Genomic DNA, 27,428 nt, shown 5'->3' with positions numbered 1-27,428 from the left:
TGGTAACACCTACGGTGGATTTGTATGCTGGGTCACAGCAGTAAGATAAAGCAAACTCCTTCTCTGGCAAAAGATTCTTTAAGACAACATTCCTAATCCCTTTCCCATATTAATGTTTAAATAAATACAGAGAAAGTCCTTTGTTGAGAGGAACAGTTTCTGAAGAAATCAGAACAGAAAAGTTCTGAGAACAGATCCAGCTCAGTCTTGGTTTAAGACTCCAGGAGTTAGTCTTTCTTTTATCAGCCACTGCCATAACTTTAGCCTAAATGTTTCTGGAATAATCACAAGCCATTTTATCATTATATATTACTCTAATTTATTAAATAAATGAAACAAGGTTTATGCCACATATTTCAATAATGTTTAAACAGTGTGAAATATAAAAGCTTTTGGAAAACATACTCTATATATAATGCACACTCTTTATAGCATATGAATAAATATGGAGAACAGGAGCCACTTTTTATATCACAGATCAGCAACACTGAACATCAATAACAAATAGCAAACAAACAAAATTCTCTTCAACTTAGTTACAAAAACTATTGTCTTTACCATACTTAAGCAATATCCAAAAGGTGAGGTGCTGTAGTCAAACCCGTGTCTCCAAGAGCTTTAAGTTGTTTCTGAGTTAGAAACTTTAACAATTGCATTAACTCAAGTTTTTACAAAAAAGGCAGGTTAAGACCCTACTTGACAAGGCACTTAATAAACTGATACCATACTAGTCCCAAAATACTGCATTTCTGTCTTAAAATGTGCTGAAATTGCACGGTGAAACGGAGTTTCTTTCCCTCCAGATACAGACAAGTACATAGTTTGAATGAACTGGTAATACTGACAGTCATTCTTTATATGATCTTCAGAATGGTTCAGTGAGTGGCGTGGTAGCGCAAGCCTTTAATCCCAGCATTCGGGAGGCAGAGGCAACTCTCTGAGTTTAAGGCCAGCCTGGTCTACATAGCAAGTTCCAGGCCAGCTGGGGTTACAAAAGGCAATCCTTTTACCTCAGAAGTGAAAGCCTCTCTATAGTCTATCACTTCAATGGAATGTTCTGATAAGAAGAAAAACATCTCTAACCTGTAGTGCTAGGAGCCAGGCCTGCAGCTCAAGCATCCTCTACTGGGTCTAGGGTGATGTGGACTTTGGTCTTAGTCTTTAAGTCACCAGTACACTTCTCTGTTTAATGCTTCTTAGCTTTTACTTTTAGAAATAAAACCCTGCTTCGCAAAACCCTGGCAAAGAAAATACTAGTAAAGGCAAGGTGAAAATGTATAGGGAAAAAAGCACCCGACCCCCAAGGAAAACCTGCACACCTTCCATCTCATGAAGGAAGGAGCCTTAGGGACTGGCCAGACTGGGAATGTGCCAAGCACTATGGCCTGCTTGGAGCCCCAGTTAGTATGTAATAGGCTCTCAAAGGGCTCACTTGAAGGGACTGAGCTACCCTCTAGAAATAAAATATTCTAGGCTCTTAGAGACATCTTTTCTTAAAACTACAAGAGGATTTATCACAGTATCAAGAAACAAAAAATGGAGGGATATTACACACCTTTTCTCAGAAACTAGACAGACATATACTACAGACATGGGTGGGGTTAGGAAGAGGCTCAGTGTAGAGCAGTTACCCCAAGATTGCAAAGAAAAAAAAAAAGCGAGAGAGAGAGAAAGAGAGAGAGAAAGGAAAGGAGAAAGGGAAGAAAGGAAGGAGGGAGGAAGAATTTTTAAATTTTTATAGATACTAACTAGGAAGTCTCAGATAGGAAAGATTCTAACAATTCAACTTGAACTAAAGTAAAAGAATCTGGAAACATCAACTCTTCAATACATGAGCAACACTGTGCTACAGAAACATTAACGCCTTCACTTGCAGTGTTCTTTCTTCTACAAGGCCTTTGACCAAGGGCTTCCGTCCTCATTATAGGAGAAGCCCTTGGTAATACAACCAAGGGATTATACCTGCAAATACTGTGTAAACATACTTATTCTTCACATGGCCACACCTGCTTTTTCCCTTCACTCAACTGCTATTTCAGTATGGACAATCCCCGTTTTACTAATCTGGAAATAACAAACTTTACTAAAAATCATTGGACAAATGACTGCTACCTGAAACAGATGTCAAGAGGCTTGAAAACACCTCTCACCAACACAGACCCTGAAACTTTCATGTGAAGGTGGCACAAGGCTGTGAACTTAGGTTATTAATGCAGTGTAGAAATCCCCCCACAAAGGTCAAGGCTTCTAAGGCTTAATGTCACTTACTATAAGTGAAAGACTCTGCCAAAATAGTAAATTATACAATATTCCAAAAATCTACTTCCTGCACTGACCAGATCTAGGGTTTCCACACACAAAATTCCTTTTACTGACTAGAAGCCAAAGCTCAAAACAATTCCGGAACAATACCAACCTCCTGGAGGCTCCATCCTCCATGAGCTTTTTAGCAGTCTGATATTCACAGCTGGATGTCAAGAGGCAGCAGGGTTATTCACCCTGAAGAAAACAGCATACAGTTTCTGAATTTCTTGCAAGTCTTCAGCAAGAAATGTGTATTTTGTACATTACCTGGGATGTCAAAGGGCACTTCAATGTAAGGACAGTGAGTGTTGGGTGCTATAGTTTAGGCTCTTAACACTTATAGAATGTGTCCAATGGCAACATAGGTCATCTGAATGAGTTATCTTCACCCATCCCAGAAGCTGTGATGAGCTGTGAGGTGTTAAGCAGCAGAAGTACAGGAATTTCTATTGCAGAAGCTGGCTTTTCAGGATATTCATCTGTAGCCCAGATGGTCACAAGTCCAGTTTCTTCAGTTGCTCATATGTCAAAAAGAACTATGGTTATGGGTTAAGGCTGCCAAGAAAATGTCTTCTTACCAACCCCAGTACATAAAGCAGACTGACAGGTAGCTTTTCTCCTAACAAATAAATATGTTCAGGCAGCTCTATGCCAAGGACATGATTCATGTGAGCAGGTCCAATCTAAGCCCCTCAGGCCATCTCCCCATAAGCTGCCCAAGGTCAGCTCAGAGCATAGAGGACAGAGATGAGATCTGCATACCCCTCAGCCTGGGTCTCTCCAGGAATGACATCCATACTAATTAGCAAAGACTACCAGGCAGAGTACAGTTAGCATGCCCTAGGAAGCTCTCCTCCAGCATTTCCCCATCAGCAAAGTAAGGAAATGATAAAAATCCAACATTCCTGCTTCCTACTTTACTGTCTACTGATCTGCCCCACCAGCCTGCCTCCTGCATTTGTGTAAAGTGCCGATCAGGTGAACACTTGTAGAGCTAAGTGCTATCTAAGTTCAGTGAGCAATCTCTCAATAAGCATGCGCATACACTGTTGGTACCTTCCCCAGGAGAGCTGGAGATGCGTCAGTCCTGTCACTCTGGAATCACAAATACCCTAAACTCCCAGGGTGCAGATTCCAATGAAACGTCATTATTGTTACCTTTTAATACAACTACCTTAATTAAGCTAGGATCTCAGGGATGTCTGCAGAGAGACCTCTGTGTTCATTAGGCAGAAACAGAGTGGTAATAATTTCTTAGAATCAGAGGAACGCAGAAGGTTAAGAACCTACTTCTGAGCTAGGTGTGGTGGTGCACACCTTTAGTCCCAGCACTCAGTGGGCAGAGGTAGGCGCATCTCTGAGAGATGGAGGCCAGTCTGGTCTACATAGTGAGTAGCAGGTCAGCGGGGGCTACAAGGGAGACTCTGCCTCAAACAAACAAACAAACAAACTTACTTCTATATTATCATTTATAAATTTGCTGATTTATACATGCACTTCTTTAGTTACATCTTGTTTTAGATCTGCTACAACAGAAAAGGATACAATGATATTCCAAGGACCGAGCCGTAACCAATTTGGCCAAAAACCTTTATATAGAGCAAAAAAACCTTCATTCTTCCATGTCTATTAAAAAGAAAAAATAAATAAATAAATAAAAGGTTAACTTCCCAATTTCCAAGTATGTCAAACACATTAATAGTAGTCAAATTGGTACGCTTTTTCTTTTCTTTTCTTGGGTGGGGAGACAGGGTCTCCCTGTAGCCCCAGCTGTCCTGGAACTCATTATGTAGACCAGGCTGGCCTTGAACTCACAGAGATCCGCCTGCCTCTGCCTCCCAAGTGCTGGGGACTACAGGCGTGCACCACCATGCCCGTCTAAATTGATATGTTTTTTCATAAAAATTTAAATCCTACAGCTGAGGTATAGATGTACTTCAGTGACAAGTATTTATCTAGCATGCCTAACCTGAGCTCAATCCCCAGTATCATAAAAACTAAAATAAAACAAGGAGTAGGGTGGGGGCAGTGGGCTGGCTCAGCAGGTAAAGGCACTTACTGCCAAGCCTAATAATCAGACTTCAATCCCTGACGCCCACATGGTGGAGAGAAATGATCACACAAGTTGTCCTTTTACCTCCACACGTCATGGTACGTGCAGGCACACACACACACACACACACACACATGAATCAATAAATGAATAATTTAAAAAATGTAAAAAGAGGGGCTGGGAGATGGCTCAGCAGTTAAGAGCACTGACTGCTCTTGCAGAGGACCCAGGTTCAATTCCCAGCACCCACATGGCGGCTACGAACTATCCTTAACTCCAGTTCCAGAGGAATCCGAAGCCCTCCTCTCACCTCCGTGACATTGCATGACACGGGTGCATTCACATACATGCAGGCAATACACGCATACACATAAAATAAAAATAATATTTTTTTTAAAAAAATGTAAAAAGAAAAAAGAAAAAAAAATCTTTTAAAAGGAGGTGGCTGAGAGCCTGCCTTGAGAGAGTAAGACAGATCAACCAGGTCTGCCAGAGCCTAGGCTTGCCAGAGTGGCCTTTCCAACTGCTCTCGGGTTATGGCAGGGATGTCTCCATCCTCCTGCCCAGGATATCACAGCCCATAGTGCTTAAGGTCAGTAGTGCCACTGTGTAACCAGCCATGTGTGGTGTCTATTAGGGCTCATGCCTGCCATAACATGCAACACAGGATCACAGTGCCTGATATAGCTACTGTACTGTTGACAGGGAGATTCAGAAGACAGGGAGATTTAGCCACTGGACTTTGAAATTTCCTGAGACCTGTTCCAATCTAGATGCAAAGGACAAGGAGAAATATCAGGTGCTTGAATGAACATATTCTGGATGCTGCCATTACACATTACAATATTCCTCCAGTTCAAGCCATCAGTTGCTATGCAGAAGGTTAAGCTCTTCTTGATCAAAAATTTTACTGAAAACACTTCATAGTACAGAAAACTGCTGAATATGTTCTGCTTTAATCAAATTATAGGAAAAATGAGAAATCTTTTATGTGTTTACTTAGTAAAATAAAGCAAAATCAAAGTCATTTGGAAGGGTGGTTTAGAGATCATTGCTCTCTGTCTCTCTGTTCCTTAAAGGCTTCTGCACAGGTGGGAGACCAAGGCTCTATGCCAAACTACCCACACTAAGGGTGTGAGGATCCCTTCATAAGCAGCCAACAGCAATCTGGTGGGGAAGGCAGCTGAAAACTTCCCTCCACTCACAAACCAGTTATCTAAGCCAAGAACTGCAGTAAGACTGATGTGTTCCTTTAAGAGAGATATCTGATGACGAATATTTACTCAAGAGAGAAAAAGTATATACTTTGTAAGGAGGCACAGTTCTATGATCACAGAAAATACTATTTTAGCATCCTTCCTAGCAGGGAGAGGTTATATAGAAAATGAGCTTTGGTTTCTAAAATTTCATCTAGAGTTTAGATTTACAGAAGTTAACACTAGTGTGGCTAAAAATGGCATCCCTTATGTATACTCCTTAATAACTGTTATAACTTAATTAAGATGCTATACATGTATTTCACGGTCCTGCACAGACAGACGTTTACTCTTACCTGTAACAGGCAATCTAGGGTACCCTTGTAGCCAAAGGATCTGCCATCTCGAAGAGTTGTCTGATTCATCATACGAGTTCTCACAACATCAACAGGGTTTGAGGCCAGGGCCCCCGCCAGACCACAAGTGAAGCTTGAGCTATGAAGAAAACAGCATTGAGAAAAAGCACAACGTTAAGTACCACTCAGCTACAACTACAGCAAAAGCAGGAAACAGCTTGCTCCCAATTCATGTTAAATATGGAGCTAAATGAACTGTATCAAGAATAAGGTCCATAGTTACAGTCCAACTTCTTAAATATCAGCCACAGCTAAGAATGCCACTGAGGTTTCAGAAGGTCAAAGAATCATAGAAAAATGAAGGAATGTCCTCCAAGGATGATCTGTTTTACCTGTAGGCAGGCGTCAGAGAAATTCTAGCCATATCATATTCTTACTATTCCTACAGGTCAAAGCACAAGATTACCTCCCTGGATGCCCACCGGGGTCTGAGGTCCTACCACAGGCCATGCTACACAGTACTGTTTAATTACGCTTAGCCTAAAGTTGCCGCCATACATAACTACCTGTAGCCTAAGTTACCATGTATATAACTTGCAACCTACTATATAGAACCACTTGTAACAAGCAGCCAAGTCTCAGCCAATCAGTCAGCCAATCACAGGCCAAAAGTTGCCAATCATACATATCCAAACAAAGCAGATGCAGAAATGCAGCCCATCAGGAGAACTCTGACAAATGCTTCTCAATTTACGGTAGCTGTGTCCCCATAAGCCCATCGTAAATTGAAAATACTGTAAATAGAAATATGTAATACCAGATATATTAAGCATCAGTTGAGTCTAGCCTACCTAATGTGCTCAGAACATTCAGTCACTACACTTGGGCAAAAAGGCCTTATATAATGTCTATTTGATAATAAAAGGTTACACATCTCATGTAACTTACTGAATACCATACTGAAGCAGAAAACAGATGGTTAGATGGCTATATTTTCACCTTATTTCAAAGTTGAAAATCCTAAACCAAAGTACAAGGAGGCCATCTGCATGCTCCTTCCATTTCTCTAGCCACAAACACTCCTGCACACACTGTGGACGCAGCTCTGATAAATATTCCTACACATTATGGGATGCAGCTCTGATAAATACTGCACATGCTGTGGAATGCAGCTCTCTAAACCATTTATCATCATGAATGCTACTCTGCTCATGAACCTTTCTTCTGCTCAAATAAACTGATAACCTGACCATGGTTTTTATTTTAATAGTATAAGTTAACTCAGAAGTTCCTCAGCCTGAGCACCCCTCACATGTTGGCTGATCATGGCCTTTGGTGTGTAAGTCATCCTGCTCACACTAAGGTTAAATCAGTATCAGCAACATTTCCTCTCTACCCACTAGATGTAAGTAGTGCTCCCTCTAGTGGTAATAAACAGTGTCCACACTTGGTCAAATGTCCTGTCAGGACAAAGTCATTCACGTCACTAATAGATTAATGATCTATGATATACATAATCAATGTGATCATCTGCAGTTACTAAAAACAAATTAATCTGTAAGAATGGATGTGAGCCAGGTGTGGTGGCACATGCCTGTAGTCCCAGCACTTGGTGGATTTCTGGGAGTTCAAGGCCTGCCTCTTCTACATAGTGACTTCCAGGCCAGCTGGGGTTGCAAGGGAACCGTGTCTCAAAAAGACCAAAAAAAAAAAAAAAAAAGGACATGAAAATATAGTTGGAATGTACTGTAAGATTTTAAAAGGCAAATAATACAAACATTACCTTACCTGTGTATGAAAGTACATGTACTATACTTTTGTAGACAGGATGTATTTGCAAATATAGGTACATATCTGTTAACAACAGCTACCGATGTACAGGTAAGGACTTTTATTTTGTCCTGTTTCACTCCTGCATTAAAATGTTTTCAAATAAGTAAATGATGCTATTAAAGTACTCTCTCTAAAACGTCTATAAATTTATACCAAATTTCCATTCTAAACTCATGCATACCTAAAATATTAATTTTAAAATCCATAAACATACAGGAAGTGGGTATAGACAGTGTCTCCAATCAGGCCTGAGAGTATCAGATGCTTCTTGGTGATGTCATAGACTGGAAGCTCCACACCGACAACAATAGCAGCCCTCTGAGCTGTAAGGGACACACCCTAGGTAAAAATATTAATAATGAAATGATCTAGATATCTGTCCACAGAATACAAACGCACAGAAATTCTATTCCAAATCCCTATTCCCGTTAGTGGGTAGAAATGTGTAGTGACGAGCAGCAAAGGCCACCAGCAAGAACTCAAAAGCACTGACGTCAGTTCTGACTCTGCACCAACTATATGATCTTGCACCAGACCACGGCTAGGACAGCCATCCTCAGATCTCTGGTTTCCCTGTCACACTGAGGGATCATCCTGGGTGATATTTAGAGTCTGTCTATGAACTGATGCGTCACTGAGATACTAGGAAACAGCATTCCACACCACCACTTGCCTAATCACAGACTTTACCTAAGTCACCAAACCACACAGCTCAATCACCTGGTGCAGCTGGGACCCAGGTATATTCTGTGTAAGGATTTAAACAACAAAAAGCACACATCAAATAAACAAGAAAGTGTTCAACCTTCACAAAACTCTTTATATGCATTATTTGAAAGACACTTTAAAATCACAACATATTCCTTATATTCTCATTTTATAATCAGGGAAATTAAGAAAGAGGTTATCTTCAAAAGCAGAAAATGCCAGCCTTCTCTCCTCACTCCATTATAGCGCTTAGATTAAAACACAGTGATGAACATGGACAGATAGACTCTTAAAAGGAAAAGGGCTAAGAAGGCAGCCAGTTGGCTCTGCTCAGTAGGCTTACCTTCCACAGTCCTCTTGTCCCTTCCTGCTGGTAAATGTTAATGAAGTTGCCTATCATTCCTCCTCGAACAGTGCTGCTCTGCGCCTGCATTCGGATCTACACAACATTTTAACGATCAACATGAGAAGGAAACTGGCACCTTCCCCGCCACCAGGTACCTCTGAAAATCATCAACCAAGTGCTTAGGCTTGGAGAAGACTAGCACAAAAATGACTGTGGTGCTACTTTCACACCCTCAGGAGACTAAGAGCATATGAAGGTTGGTTCTCAGGAACTCCAGAATCTAAGAAGACCCCAGTAGCATCCACAGACTCCGATATACAGCATTTCATTTCATTTCATTTCATTTCAGTCTCAATTTTTAAGAAGCCTTTTGGGAAGGAGAGTAACAGCCTATTTCTCTATATGTTACTAAGTAGGAAAGAAAGTAATTTTAATGTCAACAGTTTAACATAATTAGGGCTGGAGAAAGATCTGAGTGGTTTAAGAACACTGGCTGTTCTTGCAGAGGACCTAGGGTGGATTCCCAGCACCCATCTGGTGGCTAACAACCACCTGTAACTCCTTTTTCAGGGTACCTGGCGCTCTCTTCTGACCTCTGTGGGTACCAGGCATGCATGTGGTACACAGACATACATATAGACAAAATATTCGTACCATAAAATAAATCTTTTAGGGGCTGGAGAGATGGCTCCGTTGTTAAGAACACTAGTTGTCCTTGCAAAAGACCTGGGTTCGAATCCCAGCACCTACATGGTAGATAACAACTGTCCATAACTCCAGTCCCAGGGGATCCAACAGACTCTTCTGACCTCCTCAGGCATTACACGACATGGGTGCACTTACCTACATGCCGGCAATACATGCATACACATAAAATAAAAATAATGAATAAAATTTAAAAATTAAAAATTAAAAAATAAATCTTTTTTTTTTGAGACAGTCTGCCTGTAGCCCCAGTCGGCTTGGGGCTCACTATGTCGCCCAGGCTGGCCTCGATCTCACAGAGACCCATCTGTTCCTGCCTCCAGAGTGATGGGACTAAAGGTGTGCACCACCATGCCCAGCAAAAATAATTTTTAGAAGGATTTAATACAGTTAATAAGTTACCCAGTATACTGGGCTGCAGTAAATAACAGGCAAATATAGTTCTTAAATTGCCCTAAGCCACAACTATTTCCAGTCCACTAAACTAAAGGTATGCAAATAAGCCTGTCACATGATGCTGTTACATACACTGTTATACTGAACTTCTACAGCTCACAAGCCCATGACTGGATTCCATAAGTGAAATGTTCAATGGAGCACTTTGTCTTCTTAAAAATGAAGAGACTTCTCACTAAAAAATCAGCACCTTGTATTGTCAAGGGAGCAAATATATTGTCACTAACTTCTGAAAGACTTGTTACTGCCGTACTAACATGAGAAAACTAACCAAAATACAAAAATCACTATCCCTATTTAAGAACTAATGGGGGTCAGGCGTGGTGGTGCACACCTTTAATGCCAGCACTTGAGAGGCAGAGACAGGCAGATCTCTTTGCATTCCAGGCCAGCCTGATCTACACAGAGTTCTAGGCTAGCTGGGGCTACAAGGAGACCCTGTCTCAAAAAGACCAAAAAAAAAGTTAATAGGTGCTGAGATGGCTCAGCAGTTAAGAGCACTGGCTGCTCTTGTAGAGGATCTGGGTTCAGTTCCAAGCACCTACATGGCAGCTAACAAACCATTCATAACTCCAGTTCCAGGGGATCCAACGCCCTCTTCTGACTTCTGCTGGTACTGCATGACACAGGTGCACTTACACACATGCAGGCAATATACACTCATACACATAAAATAAAAATAGTAAAATTTATTTTTAAAAAAGTAAGTTGATAGTAGTGGGGACACACACACATGCTACACCTTGTTTATAGTACACGTGTTAACTACAGGGCACCCAACATGCTGCATACAGTTTTAGTGCTTGTCAGAATCTCCTATTGGGTCCTCCTCTGACATCTGGGTGCTAAGCACACAGTCCAAAGCACAGAATATTAATTAAATAATAGGGATGAAAGGGAATACTCTAGGGATGTTCAGAAAGTAATTCATATAGAATTTTTCTACTAGTTATTCCCCTGCCTTATTCCAAAAAAGATTTCAGGAACTGTATCCCTGTGCTCAACAAGTTCAGCTGGTTACTTCTAATTTCTGTACATACATATTTATATCTGTATTTCCTGACATAAAATTTGTAGATAAGAAAACAGCCTAGATTTGTATAATTTTGTATAGCCCCTATATTTTTAAAGAACCAATAACATAAAGATGTTCTATGAAAAAATAACTCAAATATATGAGTATTTTTTTTCTACTTAATCACCAAAATCCTTATCTCCAAAATGATCTGTATTACTTAATCCCATCTATATCTGTGCAGAATCCCTTTAATGGCTATTTAAAAGTTAGATATTCACACATGCACAGATTTTCATTATCTGAATGCTCTTCCCAGTAAGAAAGTGTAGAATGTGCCTCTATGATGCAGCTAGCCCAGCTTACTTTCAAAACATCGGTTGGATTAGCAATAGCTGAGGATATGACTCCAGATAGAATTCCACATATGACATTGATCAGCAGGGTTTCGTCTGCAAACAAAGACACAGCAATTGATTCTTTATACAGAGTTCTTCCTGTGAGCAACTCCAGTAACGTATAACTCATTACACTCTGTTTGTTCATGTGAAGATAAAAAAATGCATGCCCAGGGACAGAGAGATGCCTCAGTGGTTAAGAGCACTGACTACCCTTGCAGAGGACTCAGGTTCAGATCCCAGCACCCATATGATAGCTAACAATCATCTCTAACTCCATTTCCAGGGGATCTGAAGCCCTCTCTGGTCTCCACAGGTACTGCACACATGTGGCATACTTACATACATGCAGGCAAAACACATACACAATAATTTTAAAAAAGAAATGTATGCTCTCCGAATCAAGCAATTAAAATTTAAATGATCTGCTACTGTTTTTTGTTTTGCTAAACAATCAGCCTCAGAGAAACATTTTTGTACAGGGGGATTAACAGAGAGACTCACAACTGGCACAGTGATGAGAATGTGGGACTGTTGAGTACTCAGTCTCAAAAGGGACATTTATATCACCCCCTTCAATGCCCAGAGAAATAAAAGGGAAGAGGAGGCAGAAAAATGTGAGCGTCAGAAGACAGAGAGGAGTACTAGGAACTGTCCTCTGTACACAACAAGCCATTACAATCATAAACACACAGTAGCTGTGACGTCCCGCTTGGGTGGGGGAGGGGCTTGTGAGGCAGTGCTGCTCCTCCTTGAGGAGCTACTGGCAATTGCTGGGAGAGAGAAGGCTATTTTCTTCAGTGGTATAGCCACTAATAAGCTGCCCATGTCCCACTGAACAACCCCTCACCCATGCTCACCCAAACAACCCTAACTAAACTCAGGGGCCCACAGAAATAAACAGACAGGAAAGTAGGAGGGTGACTGGCTGGGAATGAGGGGGACGGCAGGAGGGCCAGCCAGGCCAGTAGGACCACAACACCTTGAAAACATGCATGGAACTGTCAGGAAAAAGTTAAAATTATGGTGGCTGAAAGGATTTTGTGTAACAAAATTTTTTGGTATCCGAAAGTAAATTTAAACCATCAGAGTGAGAATACCAATTCAGCTGTATGCAATTCACACCATCATGGTTCAAATGAGGCATAGCTGTTAGGAAAATAAGAGACATGTTCCTAGGAGACAGCATGGAGGGTTGTTTGGCAGAGGAAGTTTTAAAAACACAACATAGTTTGGTTTTTTTTGTGTTTTTTTTGTTTTTTTTTTACGAGTATGAGTGTTTTGCCTGCATGTATGTAAGAATACCCATGTCATGCAATGCCCACAGAGGACAAAAGAGGGCATCAGATCCCCTGGAACTGGAGTTGTTTGCTGTCATGTGGATGCTAGGATTCGAACCTGGGTTTTCTGCAAGAGCAGCCAGTGCTCTTAACCACTGAGTCATCTCTCCAGTCCCTGAAAATTATATTTTCTTAAAAGACAAATGATTAAAATATTTGTACACACAGCTCCTTGTAAGGTTTGCTCCCCACAGTTCAGTATGGGCACAATTCATTTAAGCTTTGCACCCAGGCTCCTCCTCAGTGGTAGAAAACTAGCAAACAGATAAGGAGAATCTGCTCCAAAACCACTAGAATAGAAAGATCAACAACCCACCTCCTGTCCCAGTTGGAAAAGATTCCCACTTACCTTCCGGGCGTTCCACAAACAATTGCTTCAAACTCTGGTAAGTGCCGATCTTGATGGTGCCATAGGAAGCCTGGCGCAGCATCGCAGGGGCAATCCTGTCACATCACATGCAGAAACACAGTCAAACTACCACTAAAATGGTTATCTTAGCATTCAACATCCAAAAAAAAAAAAACAACCAAGTCTTGAAATTAGTGATAATTATTAGTTCCCTAAGTGAAAGCTTGAGGCCCAACAAACTGCCATTCAAACAATTTTCTTTCTTCTTCTTTTTTTAAAAGATTTATTTCTTAATTATGTGTATGTGGGGGGGGGTGCACATGAGTGCAGGTGCCCAGTTAGAGGATGATGCTGTGAGTCGCCCAACATGGGTCCTGGGAACTGAACTCTGGTCATCTGCAAGAGCAGTGAGTGCACCTAACTATGCTCTTAACTGCTGAGCCATCTCTAAAATGATTGTCTTAACATTTATAATCCAACAAAAAATTAGTTAGTTCCCTAAGTGGAAGCTTAGGGCCCCTTAACCTATGTGTGAGGTCCATTTGCCATTCACATTAAAATGCAAGGGCACTCCTTTCTGAGTACAAAAGACCCTGGAAAGCTAGCTTGAGATGACACCTTGCAGGTGCCTGTCATTCCTCCACTGCTGCTGAGCAGCTATCTCCTACCTCCTTGGAGACTCTGTTCAAGTTATTTCCTTTCCACAAAAGTTTTCCCAATACAATACTCGAAGTTTAAGCCAGAATCAGGAAACACAAGCTAAATTTCCTCTATCCTAGGTATCACCCCTCCCAGCCACCCTGTTGCATGATTCTACCTGCCCCCACCGTGACCTCCAGTTCTTTCTGCACTTTCCACTTCCTTCTGTAATTACAGCCTGAGCTCTCCTTCCACCTCCTCATCAAGGTGACCAGTCAGGATCGAGTGCATGTTTTCCAAGTAACATCTCATATAGCCTCCTTGCAGTATTTGCTCCTGACTGCTCTGTCTTCCCTGACCTGGTGCAATATCACCTTTCTTCATTTCTTTTCTCTACATCATAGCATCTTACATATGTTCTCTGGAGGTTCCCAAGATTCTGTCTTCTCTCTTTTTTTCCACACCCCCTCCCACAAGAAGTCATCCACTCCTAAGGCTTCATGGGCATCCTTACAAGTGATTCCTAAATCCATGTTCCAACACTAACCTAAAGATAATTTTCGTTGGATATGGTGGCGCAAGCCTTTAATCCCAGCAGAAGCAGAGAGGGAGGCCAGCCTGATCTACAGAGTGAGTTGCAGGCCAGCTGAGGTTACAAGGAGAAAGACCAAAAAAAAAAAAAAGACAACTTCCAGTTGTTCCCTAGATCCTCAATTTACACATCCTACATACACACCCCATCAAACGCCCTGCACTGAACTCATTCTCTTTCTTCTTCAAGCATTAGCTCTCCTCTTCTGTTTCCTATGTCAGAGAATAGAGCCTCTACCTCTAGCTACAGACTGGCCAAATCCACTGAGCTTTGTTTCCTCCTTAATTCTTCTTCCTGATCTTTATTAACACTTTATTACCCCTCCTACATGGGGACCTGACAATGAAGTCATACAACGCTGCTGATCCCATCAGCCTTCATAGTTTCCTAGCCTGCCTTCTCCTTCTTCATCTTCAAGACCAATACCTCAGCTCTGATGCTCATCAGCTCTGCTTCCCACACAGCACCCCTACTCTTGGGATTCTTATCTTTTAACTCTTCCCATGGCTAAGAGATTTTCCTGATGAAAGCCTACTCATGTCAGTCTTTCTACCAAGAACTCTTCAAAGGTGCCTGTCTGCCACAGATGTAGCAAACTCAAATGTTTACAAGCACCAGATAGATACCAGGAATGAGTGAGCACCCTCAGTTCAACTACATATATACATATGCCACATGTGAAGAAGTTTTTATAAACCAGAAAAAGTATCCTCAACTCCAGTTACTGCTGCCGTAGTGAATCAATGCAGGCCTGGTGTTGCCTTTTCTTTCTCTGATTTTTAGGTGCAAGCACTTATTCTTATAATATTGACTTGGATGAGCATGGTGGCACATACCTACAATCTCAGTTGCTCAGGAGGCTGAGGGAGGAAAATCATTTGAGGCCAGGAGTTCAAGGCAGCCCGGGCAACATAGTGAGATCTCTCTCTGAATGAATGAATGAATGAAATATCCTTGGTAAATGAAAATCAAAAGCCTTTGAGGATTAGTGGTTCCATGGAGGAGCTGTGGGTCACCAATGTGGGGTCCTGCACTTGGCATGGCATGAGACTCTCCATGTCCTGATCCTTTATTAACACTCCAGCTCCATGTCTTGCTACTCACTAACTCACTATATCCATGATGAAATAAATGCTTGCAGTTCTGGAGATGTTAATGCTGCCTACCAGTATGACAACACCTTCCTTCTAACTTTACCTGGCTAATTCTTCTCTATCCTTCGAGGCATGATTCAATGCTCCTGGATGGAGCAGCTCTCCTTAAAGTCCCCACCTCCCTGCCCCCAACAGTATGGGACTGACTGATGCTCTCTCTCTACCAAACCCTAGTACTCATCAGATACAACCATAATTCCATTTCTACATCTGCAGCATCCACCGATGACAGTTTATTAAGGACTGTGTGAAGCTCTGATTTTCAGCTATCCTCCAGATCCATGCTTACCCTTCTGTACCATGAGTCGACATTCACAGACTACATCTCCAGACTCCCTTACAGCTGACTTCCAAGAGTCCAGCTACTTGGAGAGGGAAAAGGAGAAATAGGGGATTTCTTCCTTTCCTGGGTCATCACCAAAGCATCCCTGAGAACTGGCCTCTCCATCAAGGACCCACCTACCTGGGCTCTGGCACCATGCGTCCTGCCCTTGGCTCCTTGGCCCAGAGTTGGTGAGGATTTTTTTACTCTGCTAGTTTCTAGGTACCTCAATATCTACCCTTCATTTGTTCCCTCATGCCCTGACATCCCTTTTACTTAAGGTCCTTCATTTAAGTCATCCAAGGGTATTCTGCTCCCTGAAGAGAAGTCATTGGTATAGACGAGGCCTTGGGCTGTTCACATTCAAGCAGTTCCAAGTCTTACCCACATGATATCACTTTTATCATGGTAAAACCTTAATCATTCAGAATAACCAAAGGGCTATTTGTTCAAAGAGTGAAAAACTGAATAATGGGATAGTTTAAACAAATGTACTTTGCATTGTTGTTTGCCCTTGACTAAAAACACAATTTTACCAAAACATTTGCTATATAACATATATTTAGAAAACAGCTGAAATTAAAAGTGAAAAAATTGGGACTGGAAAGACGGCTCAGTAGTTAAGGGCACTGGCTGCTCTTGCAGAGGACCTGGGTTTGTTTCCCAGCACCTTCGGGGTAGCTTACAGCTGTTTGTAATTCCAGGTCACAGGAACTCTGCTGCCCTCTTCTGGGTTCTGTGGGCATTGCATGACAAAGGTATCTGCAGGCAAAACACTCACAGGACATAAAATTTACAAAGAAAAAAAACCCTCTACCATGTTAACTGCTCTTTTCAAATGCCCTCAAATTCCTACTTTTTCTTTATGAAGGTGCTGTGTTAAGTATCCACCTGAAAGGGTCCACAGTGAAACACAAATGCACAAACACGGACTCACCCAGAATACAGCGCCATTAACCCTTCTTCTCTGCCTATCCTTATCAATGCGTGCAACATCCCTCGATACCTAATTTCTTGAAAGTTGGCATCGTTTGTCTGGCCTTGAATCTGGAGCCGCGTCTTAGTTAAATCAATTGGAAATGTGCCTTAAATTTTTAAAGAAAAAGAAACATTAGGAAATGGTAGGGCAGGGCTGGGGAGACAGCTCAGTTAGTAAAGTGCTTCACAAACATGAGGACCTGAATTTGATCCCCAGGATCCACGTAAAAAAGCTGAGTGTGGTGGCACAAGCTGGGGAAGTGAAGACAGGCAGATTCTTGGGGCTGGCCAGCCAGCCTAGCTGACTTAGCAAGATCCAGGCCAGGGAAACCATATCTTAAAAAAAAGACTCCCAAGGTTGTCTTCTGACCTATACATGTGCGCACACACACACACACACACACACACACACACACACACTCTGGCAACCAGGCATGATAGTACATATGTATAATTCTGCACCTAGGAAACAGAGGGAAGACTGTGAAGTTTGAGGCCAACCTGTGTTACAGAGTAACACTGTCTCAGAAAATTGAACAATAGGGGCTGGAGAGATGGCTCAGTGGTTAAGGGCACTGGCTGCTTTTGCAGAGGACCCGGGTTCTATTCGCAGCACCCACATGGCAGCTAACAACCATTCGCAACTCCAGTTCCGGGGGATCTGATGCTCTCTTCTGACCTCTATGGGTACTGCACAGCACAGATGCACTTACATGTGTGCAGGCAATGCAACCATACACATAAAAATAACTATATATACATATAGAGAGAGAGAAAGAGACACGCGCACGCGCGCGCACACACACACACACACACACACACACACACTTTTTTTTTTTTTTGAGACAGCTCTAGCTATCCTGGAACTCACTAGGTAGACCAGGTTGGCCTCGAACTCACAGAGATGTGCCTGCCTCTGCCTCCCAAGTACTGGAATTAAAGACAGTCACCACCATTTTTTTTTTTTTTTTTTTTTTTTTTTTTTTTTTTTTTTTTTTTTTTTTTTTTGAGAAAGGGTCTCCCTGTAGCTCCAACTGGCCTGGAACTCATTATGTAGACCAGGCTGGCCTCAAACTCACACAGATCTTCCTGCCTCTGCCTCCCGAGTGCTGGGACTAAAGGCTAGTGCCACTACACCTGGCACAAAATAACAATATACTTTTAAGAAAATCAAACAATATAAAATGAAAAAAAGAAATGGAACATGTTGTGCAATCTTTTACTTAAAAAGAAAAAAAGGAACCAAATGAGTAACAAACCAAAAAATGAATAAACATGTCTTTGTTTTTGAGACAGGGTCTTGTGTTGCTCAATATGGCCTTAATCTTGCTATGTAGCCAAACTGGTCTTGAACTTCTGACCTGCTTACTTCCAACTCCCAAGTATCTGCATCACAGGCAGGTACTACCACACACTCAGGTAAATGCCCCATCTTTTCTATTAAAGAACTGAGGAGGCTATAATACTATAGAATCAAGATGAAGCAGAATCATTTACATAAAAGGAAATCCATTTCCAACCCCAAATGACTGTATTCTTTATGTATGTTAAAGGCTAAAATTGGGTTCAATAACTGAAGAAAGGTAAAAATTCACTTTTTGAAAGAATTCTCACTTATGAGAATAAAGGAATGTTTTATAATCTAGAATTCAATCAGATGAGGCAGGTAAGGATACTTAATATACCAGACCATCAAGCCAAATATATAGAATCCACCCTCAAACAGTGACCATGATTCACTGAAACCAGGTTAATTCATTCAGCAAGATGAATCGTTCTTTGAAAGTCCTCCAATCACAGAAAGCCCACCAGCACCACTGAGGGGGTGATTGGTGTACCCTGCAAGTGAACTGAGCAGAGTATCCACCTCAGCACTGGAGGCTCATAAGCTGATCAACAAGCACTGGATAAACAGAGAATAAACACAGGAGCAACGTGATCAGACATGGAACCCAACTGAGGAAGCCACAATGGATACGGAAGACACATAAAATGAGAAAGTACTTGAGTACAGTCAGTCTGGTTCCACGAAAAGCCTGGAGCTTCCCAAACCTCTTTGTAGCCAAATGGGTTAATAGTGGCAAAGTAGGGAAAAGGGCATGAAAAATGGGGACAGAAAAATCCAAATGGGATTCATGAAACTGTTTGGTCAACAGACTCAACTTTCTCCCCACTGAACTTTGAACCTGAAGCTGCTAAGTAGCCAAAATTATTAATCTGCTTTTAAAAACATACCCAGAGAAGGCATGTCTGAGTGTGGAGGTTAGTATTTCAGAAGCCTGCATACTGTACTAGAACAGCATACACAACACAACACCAAACAGCAGCTATCACACCCAACAGGCAAGGTGACTTCAGAGCCAGACTCCTTACCACATTCGGCTGTGATGGAGGCCAACCCTCCATACACAAAGGGCTTCCAGTTCAGGGCTGACATTCTCACAGTCCCTTCTCCTTGGAGTTACTCAAACATCGCCTCCTTCAGGGTTTGTCCTGGACACAAAAGGAAAAAGATTCAAAACTGTAACTTACTTGGGGCTAGAGAGAGAGCTCAGCAGTTAAGAGCACTGACTGCTCTTAAAGAAGACCCGGGTTCAATTCCCAGCACCAACATGGCGGCTACAAACTGTCCTTAACTAACTGGAACTGGACCAGGGGAATCCGAAGCTCTCTTCTGACCTCCGTGGCATTGCACGACACGGGTGCACTCACATACATGCAGGCAATATACTCATACACTCCTCCTCTACGCATAATGGAAAGCCAGAGGGCTCAGTCTAGAGCAGTGTCCACAGCTGCCGTTATTACAACACCCATGTCATATCTGTAAGACAGGGTCTCATGATACTCTTTCCTGTCCTCCAGCTCCTATCCTGCCCCCTCTTCTGGGATGTTCTCTGGGCCTTGGGGGCAGGAGATGATATGCACTCATCAGTCACTTACTGTCAGTACTCTGACCAGACAGGAGTCTCTGTATCAACAGTCAGCCCCGGTAAAAAGAAGCTTCTCTGCCCCAGCTAAGAGCCACACTAGTCTATGGGCACAAACATTGATATTCAAAAGGCAAACTGACAACATGCAAATTTAGAGAAACATGTTAACTTGAGCAGCCCCTGCCCCCATCCATGCCCTCCTCAGCCATAGGTTTCTGATCAGATTTATAGTGCCAGGTGTATATTCCCTCCTAGAGTAGGCTTCAAATCCAATCACAAAGCACTTGGTTACCCCCAAAATAGTAGTGCCACTATTGCAGTCTGTCATGTTGCTCAACATGGCTTAAAACTTGCTATGTAGCCACTGCTGACCTTGCACTCCTGATATGCTGACTTCCAACTCCCAAGCTGGGTGAGACCTTTGATGAGTTTTCTCTGCCAGCAGCCTGCCCAGCACCTTCTGTCACCAGTCAGCAGGGAGGGAATTTCTAAATCAATTCTATCTTGATTTCTCTGTGTCTTATAATCAAAGTGTGTGGGAGCACACAAATTTTTATTCACTAACATAAAACAATGCCTACTTGAGGCCTATTGGAGGGATTAAACAGTATACAGGTTGAAAGCACTCAACAATCCTTGCCTTCTCCTCCCCCCCCACATAGGGCCATGCTCACAAGCCACAGCCCAGGCTCTTTGCATTCATGTTCTAGCCATCCTGCAGCTGTATGTGATCACCTGGTAAATTTGGCCTTCCACCCACTCCCAAGAAACATAAATTGATATACTACTGAAACTAACTACTGTCTAAATCTAATAGCTATTCCTCACTTACTAATATTAAGCAAATTCAATGTAGTTATAAACAGGCAGGGTAGAAGGCTCCCTAAGCACAGAACTTGAAGGTCATCACATTTTTGTCAAAAAGCAAGCTCTCTCCCCAAAGTTCCTCTCACCTCACTATTATCCTTGAAAACACTGAATACCTGTGTTTAATTCCTAACCTTACTAAACTCACAATTAATCATTAACATTGTACGCTACAGACTATAAGAACACAACAATAAATCTAACAATTCATTTGCTGTCTAGTAGTAAACCTCAACCTACTTTTGGGTTTTGCTGACTGCTAAGTTAAGAAACAAAACAATGATTGCAGGGCAGTGGCTTTGCAGACATAATGGAACTAACATGTCCTACATAAATTACTTAGTGACTCAAGTGCCTCCTCCTTTCTGCTACAACCTGAGCTGTACACAATCCTAAGAGGAAGACATCTTAAAGAGCCCACAAGGACATTGTGATAATGAAAGATAGTTTATTAATTTTAAATAAGGAGCAACTACTGTTAATCAGAATTGCAAAGGTACTACTAACAAGATGCATCTTATAAACAAGATAAGTTTAAGAGAAAAATCTTAAAATATTCAGAAATTTTTCCAGCACATAATATACAAATGTAGTGTTCACATGATATTTTTTTCAAGGTTTTGTGTATGTGTGTATGTACATGGATGCAAGTACATGTGTAAGGGTAGGATGCATATGTGTGAGCATGTGTGAAAGCCAGATGACACCCCAGAGACCATTCCTTAGGTCTACCTACCTTTTCTGAAACAAGGTCTTGCACTAGCCTAGAACTTGCCGATTCAGTTAGATTGGCTGGACAATGACCCACCTGTCTCCACCTCCCCAGCACTGGGAGGACATGAGCTCACCACACCTGACTTTGCACATGGGTTCTGGTTCCCAAACTCGGGCCCTAGCAAGCACTTTACCAACTCAACTACCTCCCCGGCTCCCCAAGCTTTTTTTTTTTTTTAAGTTTGTTTTTATTAAATTCTGTTGTATTTCATATAGAATATCTCAAACAATCTGAATCTCTATAGCCCCATCCCCACCAGACCCTTCCCATAGCCCTTCCAACTGGAACCCATATACTCTGTGCTGGGTGTTAAGGCCCACTATGTCAAGTCAGTGTTCCCAGATGTTCCCCAGTGCAAGTCCATCCACTTGTGGTCTAGTCAGATCACTCTCATCTATCCAAACACCTATCACTTTCATTTTTTCTTTTCTTTTTTTAACAGAGCATAGGGTGGGGAGGGGGTTATTTACAGATTGAGTGGGTGTCCCCCATTTACGGATGTACTGGAAAGTCCAGACTCAAGTATAGATCCTGTGACTTCCCGACAGCCACACAAAATGGTGAGAGAGGTGCCTCCTGGCATTCTCAGCTTATATATCCTCAGCCTCTCCTTCACATGCGGCTAAGGTCAACTGACTGGGTAGGAGGTGTAACTGACTCCCTGCTTGACTCCTTCATGAGCGTGGGCAGGAGGTGTGACTGTAACTTAGTGGCATAGTGGTAACACTTCCAGTTAACACTCCACCCCTTCCTCCAGCTCTTACATTCTTTCTACCAACCTCTTCTGCAAAAGTCCCTGAGCCTTGGAGGGGGTGGTAGGTGTGGGATGATTGTCCTCCTATTGTGGCAAGGCACTGGACTTTCAGGTCTCTGCATTGTCAGTTTTCCATGGGCTATTGGCCCATTTCAGTGGGATCCCATCTACTGTAAAAACACAAACATCGCTGGGTGTGGTGGCGCACACCTTTAATCCCAGCACTCAGGAGGCAGAGGCAGGCAGATCCCTGTGAGTTCAAGGCCAGCCTGGTCTACATAGTGAGTTTCAGGACAGCTGGGGCTACAGGGAGACCCTGTCTCAAAAAGACCAAAAAAAAAAAAAACACCACAAACAGCAAGAACATCTAAACAGTGGCTGCTATAACTTAACCTATGGGTATAAACACAAATGCTTGGACAGTACTTTAGCAGGTACATCACATCCATCTAACAAAACAACTACAGTGGCTTCCCATTGGCACCTATATTCTCCCCTGCCACAGGGGGTTGGTCTGGTCTACAGTACCAGATGCATGTTCCATCCCTAGAAGCAGGCACTATATCCAATCAAAAATTTGCTGGTTGTACATACACTAGGTGCTCCACTATTGCACCAGCAAGAACAACTTGTTTAGTATGTTGATAGTGCAACACGCAGGGTTCATAGTTGAGCAGAATTATAGGGAACAATTCTCCCCCAGTCATCTGCATATCACCTTTTGGTACGATGAAAACCACCCATCCAGTGGCAGGGTGTTTCCAGCTTAGTCCAAGCTTGACTTCTCACTCTCCTGCGCTCACATCAAGCAGTGTCTTCAGCAATAGGGTCCCTCTGTCCACTTCCAGTGTACAACCAACATTATTGGCAATGGCCTTTATTGTTTTGGACACATTCAGCGCCCCTCAGGCCAACAGCTCACAGTGGGGAAACCCATCTCTGGCACTGGGATTTTCATTTAACAAGTGTATTGCTTCTGGAAGGGCTTTCTTCCATCCCCATAGGGTTCTTTCTGTGCTTAAGGTTTGTTTTTTTTTTTTTTACTGTGTATCTGGAGAATTTTTTTCCCCTTTATTCTCATAGTTCTTTAGCCCCAAGCTTTTTATAAGATAAGATTAACAATTTCAAATAAACAATTGAGTACCATGTGGTGGGGCACACCTTTAATTCTAACAACTCGAGGCAGATGCAAGTTCCAAGCCAGCAAGGGATAAATGGAGACCCTGTCTCAAACAAACAAACAAAAACAAAAAACAAAAGAAAAATAATGGAGTAGCTCTTAGTACACTCAGTGTTGTTCAAACACCTCTTGATCTAGGACCTCAAAACTTCCATCATCCCCAAAGGAAATCATTACACAGCTGCTCCCATTCCCGACCCCCACTGTACTTCTGGTTTTGAATTGTGAGAAGTAACAGAAGCATCAAGCACCTGTGCGGAACACCGACTTCCTGAGCAGCTCTTTACCAGACTACAGAGCTTCATAAAAGTACAAACACAAGGGCCACACCACTGAATGAGCATTGCAAGGGGGCAGCCAAGCATCCATGCTTAACGAAAAATCAGTGAACTAAATAAATGATGGCCAATGTATCAAAGGATCTAACGATCCATTTAAAGTAGCCGAGTTTCAGAGCTGGAGAGATAGCTCAGCAGTTAAGAGCACTAGCGCTCTTCCAGAGGACCTGGGTTTGATTCCCAGCACCCACATGGTGGCTAACCACCATCCACAACTCTAGTTCCACAGGATCCAATGCCCTCTTCTGACCTCTGCCAGCACTGCAAGACATGGGTACACCTACCTACATGCAGGCAATACACTCATACACATAAAATATAAATAAAATATAAAAATAAAACAGGTGATTTTCAATAATGACATTACAATTGATTCTTCTTTTCCTTCATATCATTTAGAAGTGGTTTTTTCTGCTATTAAATGTATAAATCTGGGGCTGGAGAGATGGCTCAGCAGTTAACACTGTTCTTGCAGAAGACCAGGTTTGAATCCTAGCACCCACATGGGCAGCTAACAACTGTCTGAAACTCCAGTTCCCAGGAATTTGGTGAGCTAACAACTGTCTGAAACTCCAGTTCCCGGGAATTTGATGATATCTTCTGTCCTCCGTAGGCATTGCACGACGGGTGCACTTACATACATGCAGGCAATACACACATGCATATAAAATAAAGATAAATCTTTAAATATATAAATCTATGTGTATTAGCATGTGTACACACACACACACACACACACACACACACACACACAAAGCAGCCTCCAAAATATCAGCAAAAGTTTATGGGAAGGGATTAGAATTTATCTTTAACTTTTCAAAAATAAATACATTGCGATCATTATACCATCATGTCATAACACTGATTTCCTAGTTTTCTGTCACCACTTTTTAAAAAAATGTTTTATGTATATGAGTGTATTGCCTGCCTGCCTGCCTGCATGTACATGTTGTGCAGTGCCCACAAAGGACAGAAGAGGGCATCAGATCCCCTGGAACTGAAGTTACAGATGGTTATTAACTGCCATGTGGGTACTAGGGTTCAAATCCAGGTCTTTTGCAAGAACAGCCAGCACTCCTTAACCACTGACCCATCTCTCCAGAACCTATGTTCATGTGTAAGTGTTTTGCCAGCTGTGCTGGATAGCTTTAGTGTCAACTTGACACACCTGGGTTGAGGGAGCCTCCATTGGGGAATTGCCTCCATAGAACTGGCCTATGGCCATGTCTGTGGGGCATCTTCTTGATTGTTGAGTGATGTGGGAGGGCCCTGTGGGTGTTGCCACCCCTGGGCAGGTGGGCCTGTGTTGCATTAAGAAAGTAAGCTGAGCAGGGGCCAGAGGAGCAAGCCAGTAAGCAGTGTTCCTCCACGGCCTGTGAGCCAGCTCCTGCCCTGAGTTCCTACTTTGAGCTGGCTGATGAACTGTGACCCAGGAGATATAAGATAAAATAAACCCTTTCCTCCCCAAATTGGTATTGGTCAGAGTATTTTGTCACAGCAATGGAGAAACAAGAAGAATACTTGCATTGTATTTAAGTACACCCATGTCATAGAACACCTGTGGATGCCAGAAGAGGGTGTCAGATGACCAGCAGTTGGGAGTCAAGGACAGCTGTTAGTTGTCATGTGGGTGCTGAGAACCAAATCTGGATCCTCCGGAAGAGCAGCCAGTGCTCTTAACCACTCAGTCATCTCTCCAGCCCTCTGACACTACTTTTAATAAGTTTTTACTTCTGTAAAAGCTGACAGTTGTGGGGCTGGAGAAATGGCTCAGTGGTTAAGAGTACTGACAGCTCTTGCAGAGGACCGGGGTTCTCTTCTGACCTCCTCAGGATTGCACAACACAGGTGCATTCACATACATGCAGGCAATACACTCATTCACATAAAATAAAAATAATATATATATTTTTTTAAACATGACATTTGTGAGCCACCATGTGGGTACTGGGAACTGAATCTGCATCCTCTGAAAGAGCAGCCAGTGCTCTTAACCACTCAGTCATCTCTCCAGCCCTCTGACACTACTTTTAATCAATTTTTCCTTCTGTCAAAGTTGACAGTTGTGAGCCACCATGTGGATGCTGGGAACTGACTCTGGGTCCTCTGCAAGAACAGCCAGTGCTCTTAACCACTGAGTCATCTCTCTAGGCCTGAGAGGCGTTTTGTTTTCAAAAAAGATATTCTGAATGGAAACCTCCATACAAATTAAGAATTTCAAAGATTCTCCCTACACTTAAGATATTCACTGTTGCCAGACCTGGTGGCCCATGCCTTAAATTCCCAGCACTCAGGAGGCAGAGGCAGGCAAATCACTGTGAGTTCAAGGCCAGCCTGGTCTACATAGTGAGTTCCAGGCCAGCTGGGGCTACCTGTCTAAAAAAAAAAAAAAAAAAAAAAAAAAAAAAGTGCTGGTGGGATGGCACATGCCTTTAATCCTAGTACTTGGAAGGCACAGGCAGACTGTGAGTTTGAGGTCAGGCTGGTCTCTGTCGCAAGTTCCAGGCCAGCTGGGGCTAGAGACCCTGTCTAAAAAAAAAAAAAAAAAAAAAAAAAAAAAATTGGTACTTGCTGCTGTTTCTTCTGAAAGCTTTCCAAGTTTCTCATATAATTAATCCATAATAAATTATTTTCATTTTACTTTGTATTCTTTCAGTCATCAGTCTTAAACTGTATTCACACTCTAAATTCCTGGGCCCTGATCTTTGTTCCTCCTAGATTACCCTTTCATAAACTTTCCTATTCTCTATTCTGTTTAAAGGCATGGTGGCTCATGCCTTTATCTCAGCACTTGAGAGGCAGAGGCAGAAGGATCTCTGAGTTCAACGCCAGCCTGGTCTACTATGTGAGTTCCAGGCCAGCTGAGACTACAGGGAGACCCTGTCTCAAAAAGACAAAAAAAAAAAAAAAAAAAAAAAAAAAAAAAAAATGTCGTCTTATGTCACATGAATTAATGAACCCATGGTAACAAAGGTTGGCAGTGGCAAAGCCAGGACCCAAATTCACGTCTTTCAACGCTTTACTACGTATCTCCGGATGTATCTGCAGGGGCGTTCCAACATTGTTTAACGATTCTCATGAAATACTGATTATTCTGAGAGCTTTACCTGAAATTAACCCAGAAAGTCCCTATAACGCAGAACTACATAACTTTCCGGGCAAATTCATTTGACTGGTTTTGCCAATGGGAGCCAACCTAGCTTGTTCCACGAGCAAAGTGTGTTAAAAAAAAAGATGGGAATTGCTCATCTATCATCCATTTATTTAGCTGTACTGGAACTGAACCCAGGGCCTTATACATACTCAGGGGCTCTACCACTGGGCTACATCCCAGGCCCCCACCCACAACTCAAAGAGTGGCGGGTCCTTTCCCGGAGTACTAAGCACGCGGGTGTCGAGGCTGCACAGGCTGAACCCGAGTCCAGGTGGGAGGGACACGCACCGGCCGGGTGGGAGGACGCAGTGTCGCAGCGGTGCAGCCGCTGCACCTCCAGGCAGCCGGGCACCCCGACCACGCTGGGACTGCAAGCCCCCGCCACCCACAGCAGCAACGCAGACCCACGCGACCCCCGGCGTTTGGCCCGGCCCCCGGAACCTCGTGCCACGGAGCCCGGCCGTGCCCGCAAAGCCCAGGGCACCGAAGCTCGAGCAAGCGGGACCGCGGAGGCTCTTCTGAGGCCGCCTCCCGGATCGCACTTCCAGCCCGGGCCACGCGTGGGATGGAACTCACCCCGCGACGGCGCCCCACCTCCTCGCAGCCGGTACGGCGACCTGAAAGCCTTCGGAGCCCGACAGCGAGAAAAGTCCTCCTAGCCGCGAGCGCGCCGGAGCCCGCGTG

At 42.9% G+C, this 27,428-nt stretch overlaps 1 protein-coding gene across 2 annotated transcripts; it reads right to left on the bottom strand.

Moving 5' to 3' along the window:
* Nucleotides 1–313: 313 nt before the first annotated feature.
* Slc25a30 (solute carrier family 25 member 30) lies at nt 314–27,428 on the bottom strand. 2 transcript variants are annotated; one of them, XM_008827740.3, is made up of 10 exons: nt 27,321–27,428; nt 19,118–19,237; nt 16,704–16,851; nt 13,060–13,154; nt 11,339–11,424; nt 8,794–8,889; nt 7,957–8,081; nt 5,910–6,048; nt 3,850–3,930; nt 314–2,840 (listed from the first exon to the last, which is right to left on the bottom strand). In XM_008827740.3, the coding sequence occupies exons 2-10, from the start codon at nt 19,179–19,181 to the stop codon at nt 2,799–2,801; spliced, it is 876 nt and encodes a 291-aa protein (XP_008825962.1). In that variant the 5' UTR covers nt 19,182–19,237; nt 27,321–27,428; the 3' UTR covers nt 314–2,798. The 2 variants fall into 2 exon arrangements, with proteins under 2 accessions (XP_008825962.1, XP_029416655.1); XM_029560795.1 differs by lacking the exons at nt 16,704–16,851; nt 27,321–27,428 and having other exon boundaries at nt 19,118–19,241.

Source organism: Nannospalax galili, unplaced genomic scaffold (genome assembly GCF_000622305.1).
Source record: "Nannospalax galili isolate Female #2095 unplaced genomic scaffold, S.galili_v1.0 scaffold430, whole genome shotgun sequence".
NCBI classification, from domain to species: domain Eukaryota; kingdom Metazoa; phylum Chordata; class Mammalia; order Rodentia; family Spalacidae; genus Nannospalax; species Nannospalax galili.
The sequence above is the reverse complement of the archived record's forward strand: the minus strand, read 5'-3'. Positions and strand labels throughout refer to the sequence as shown.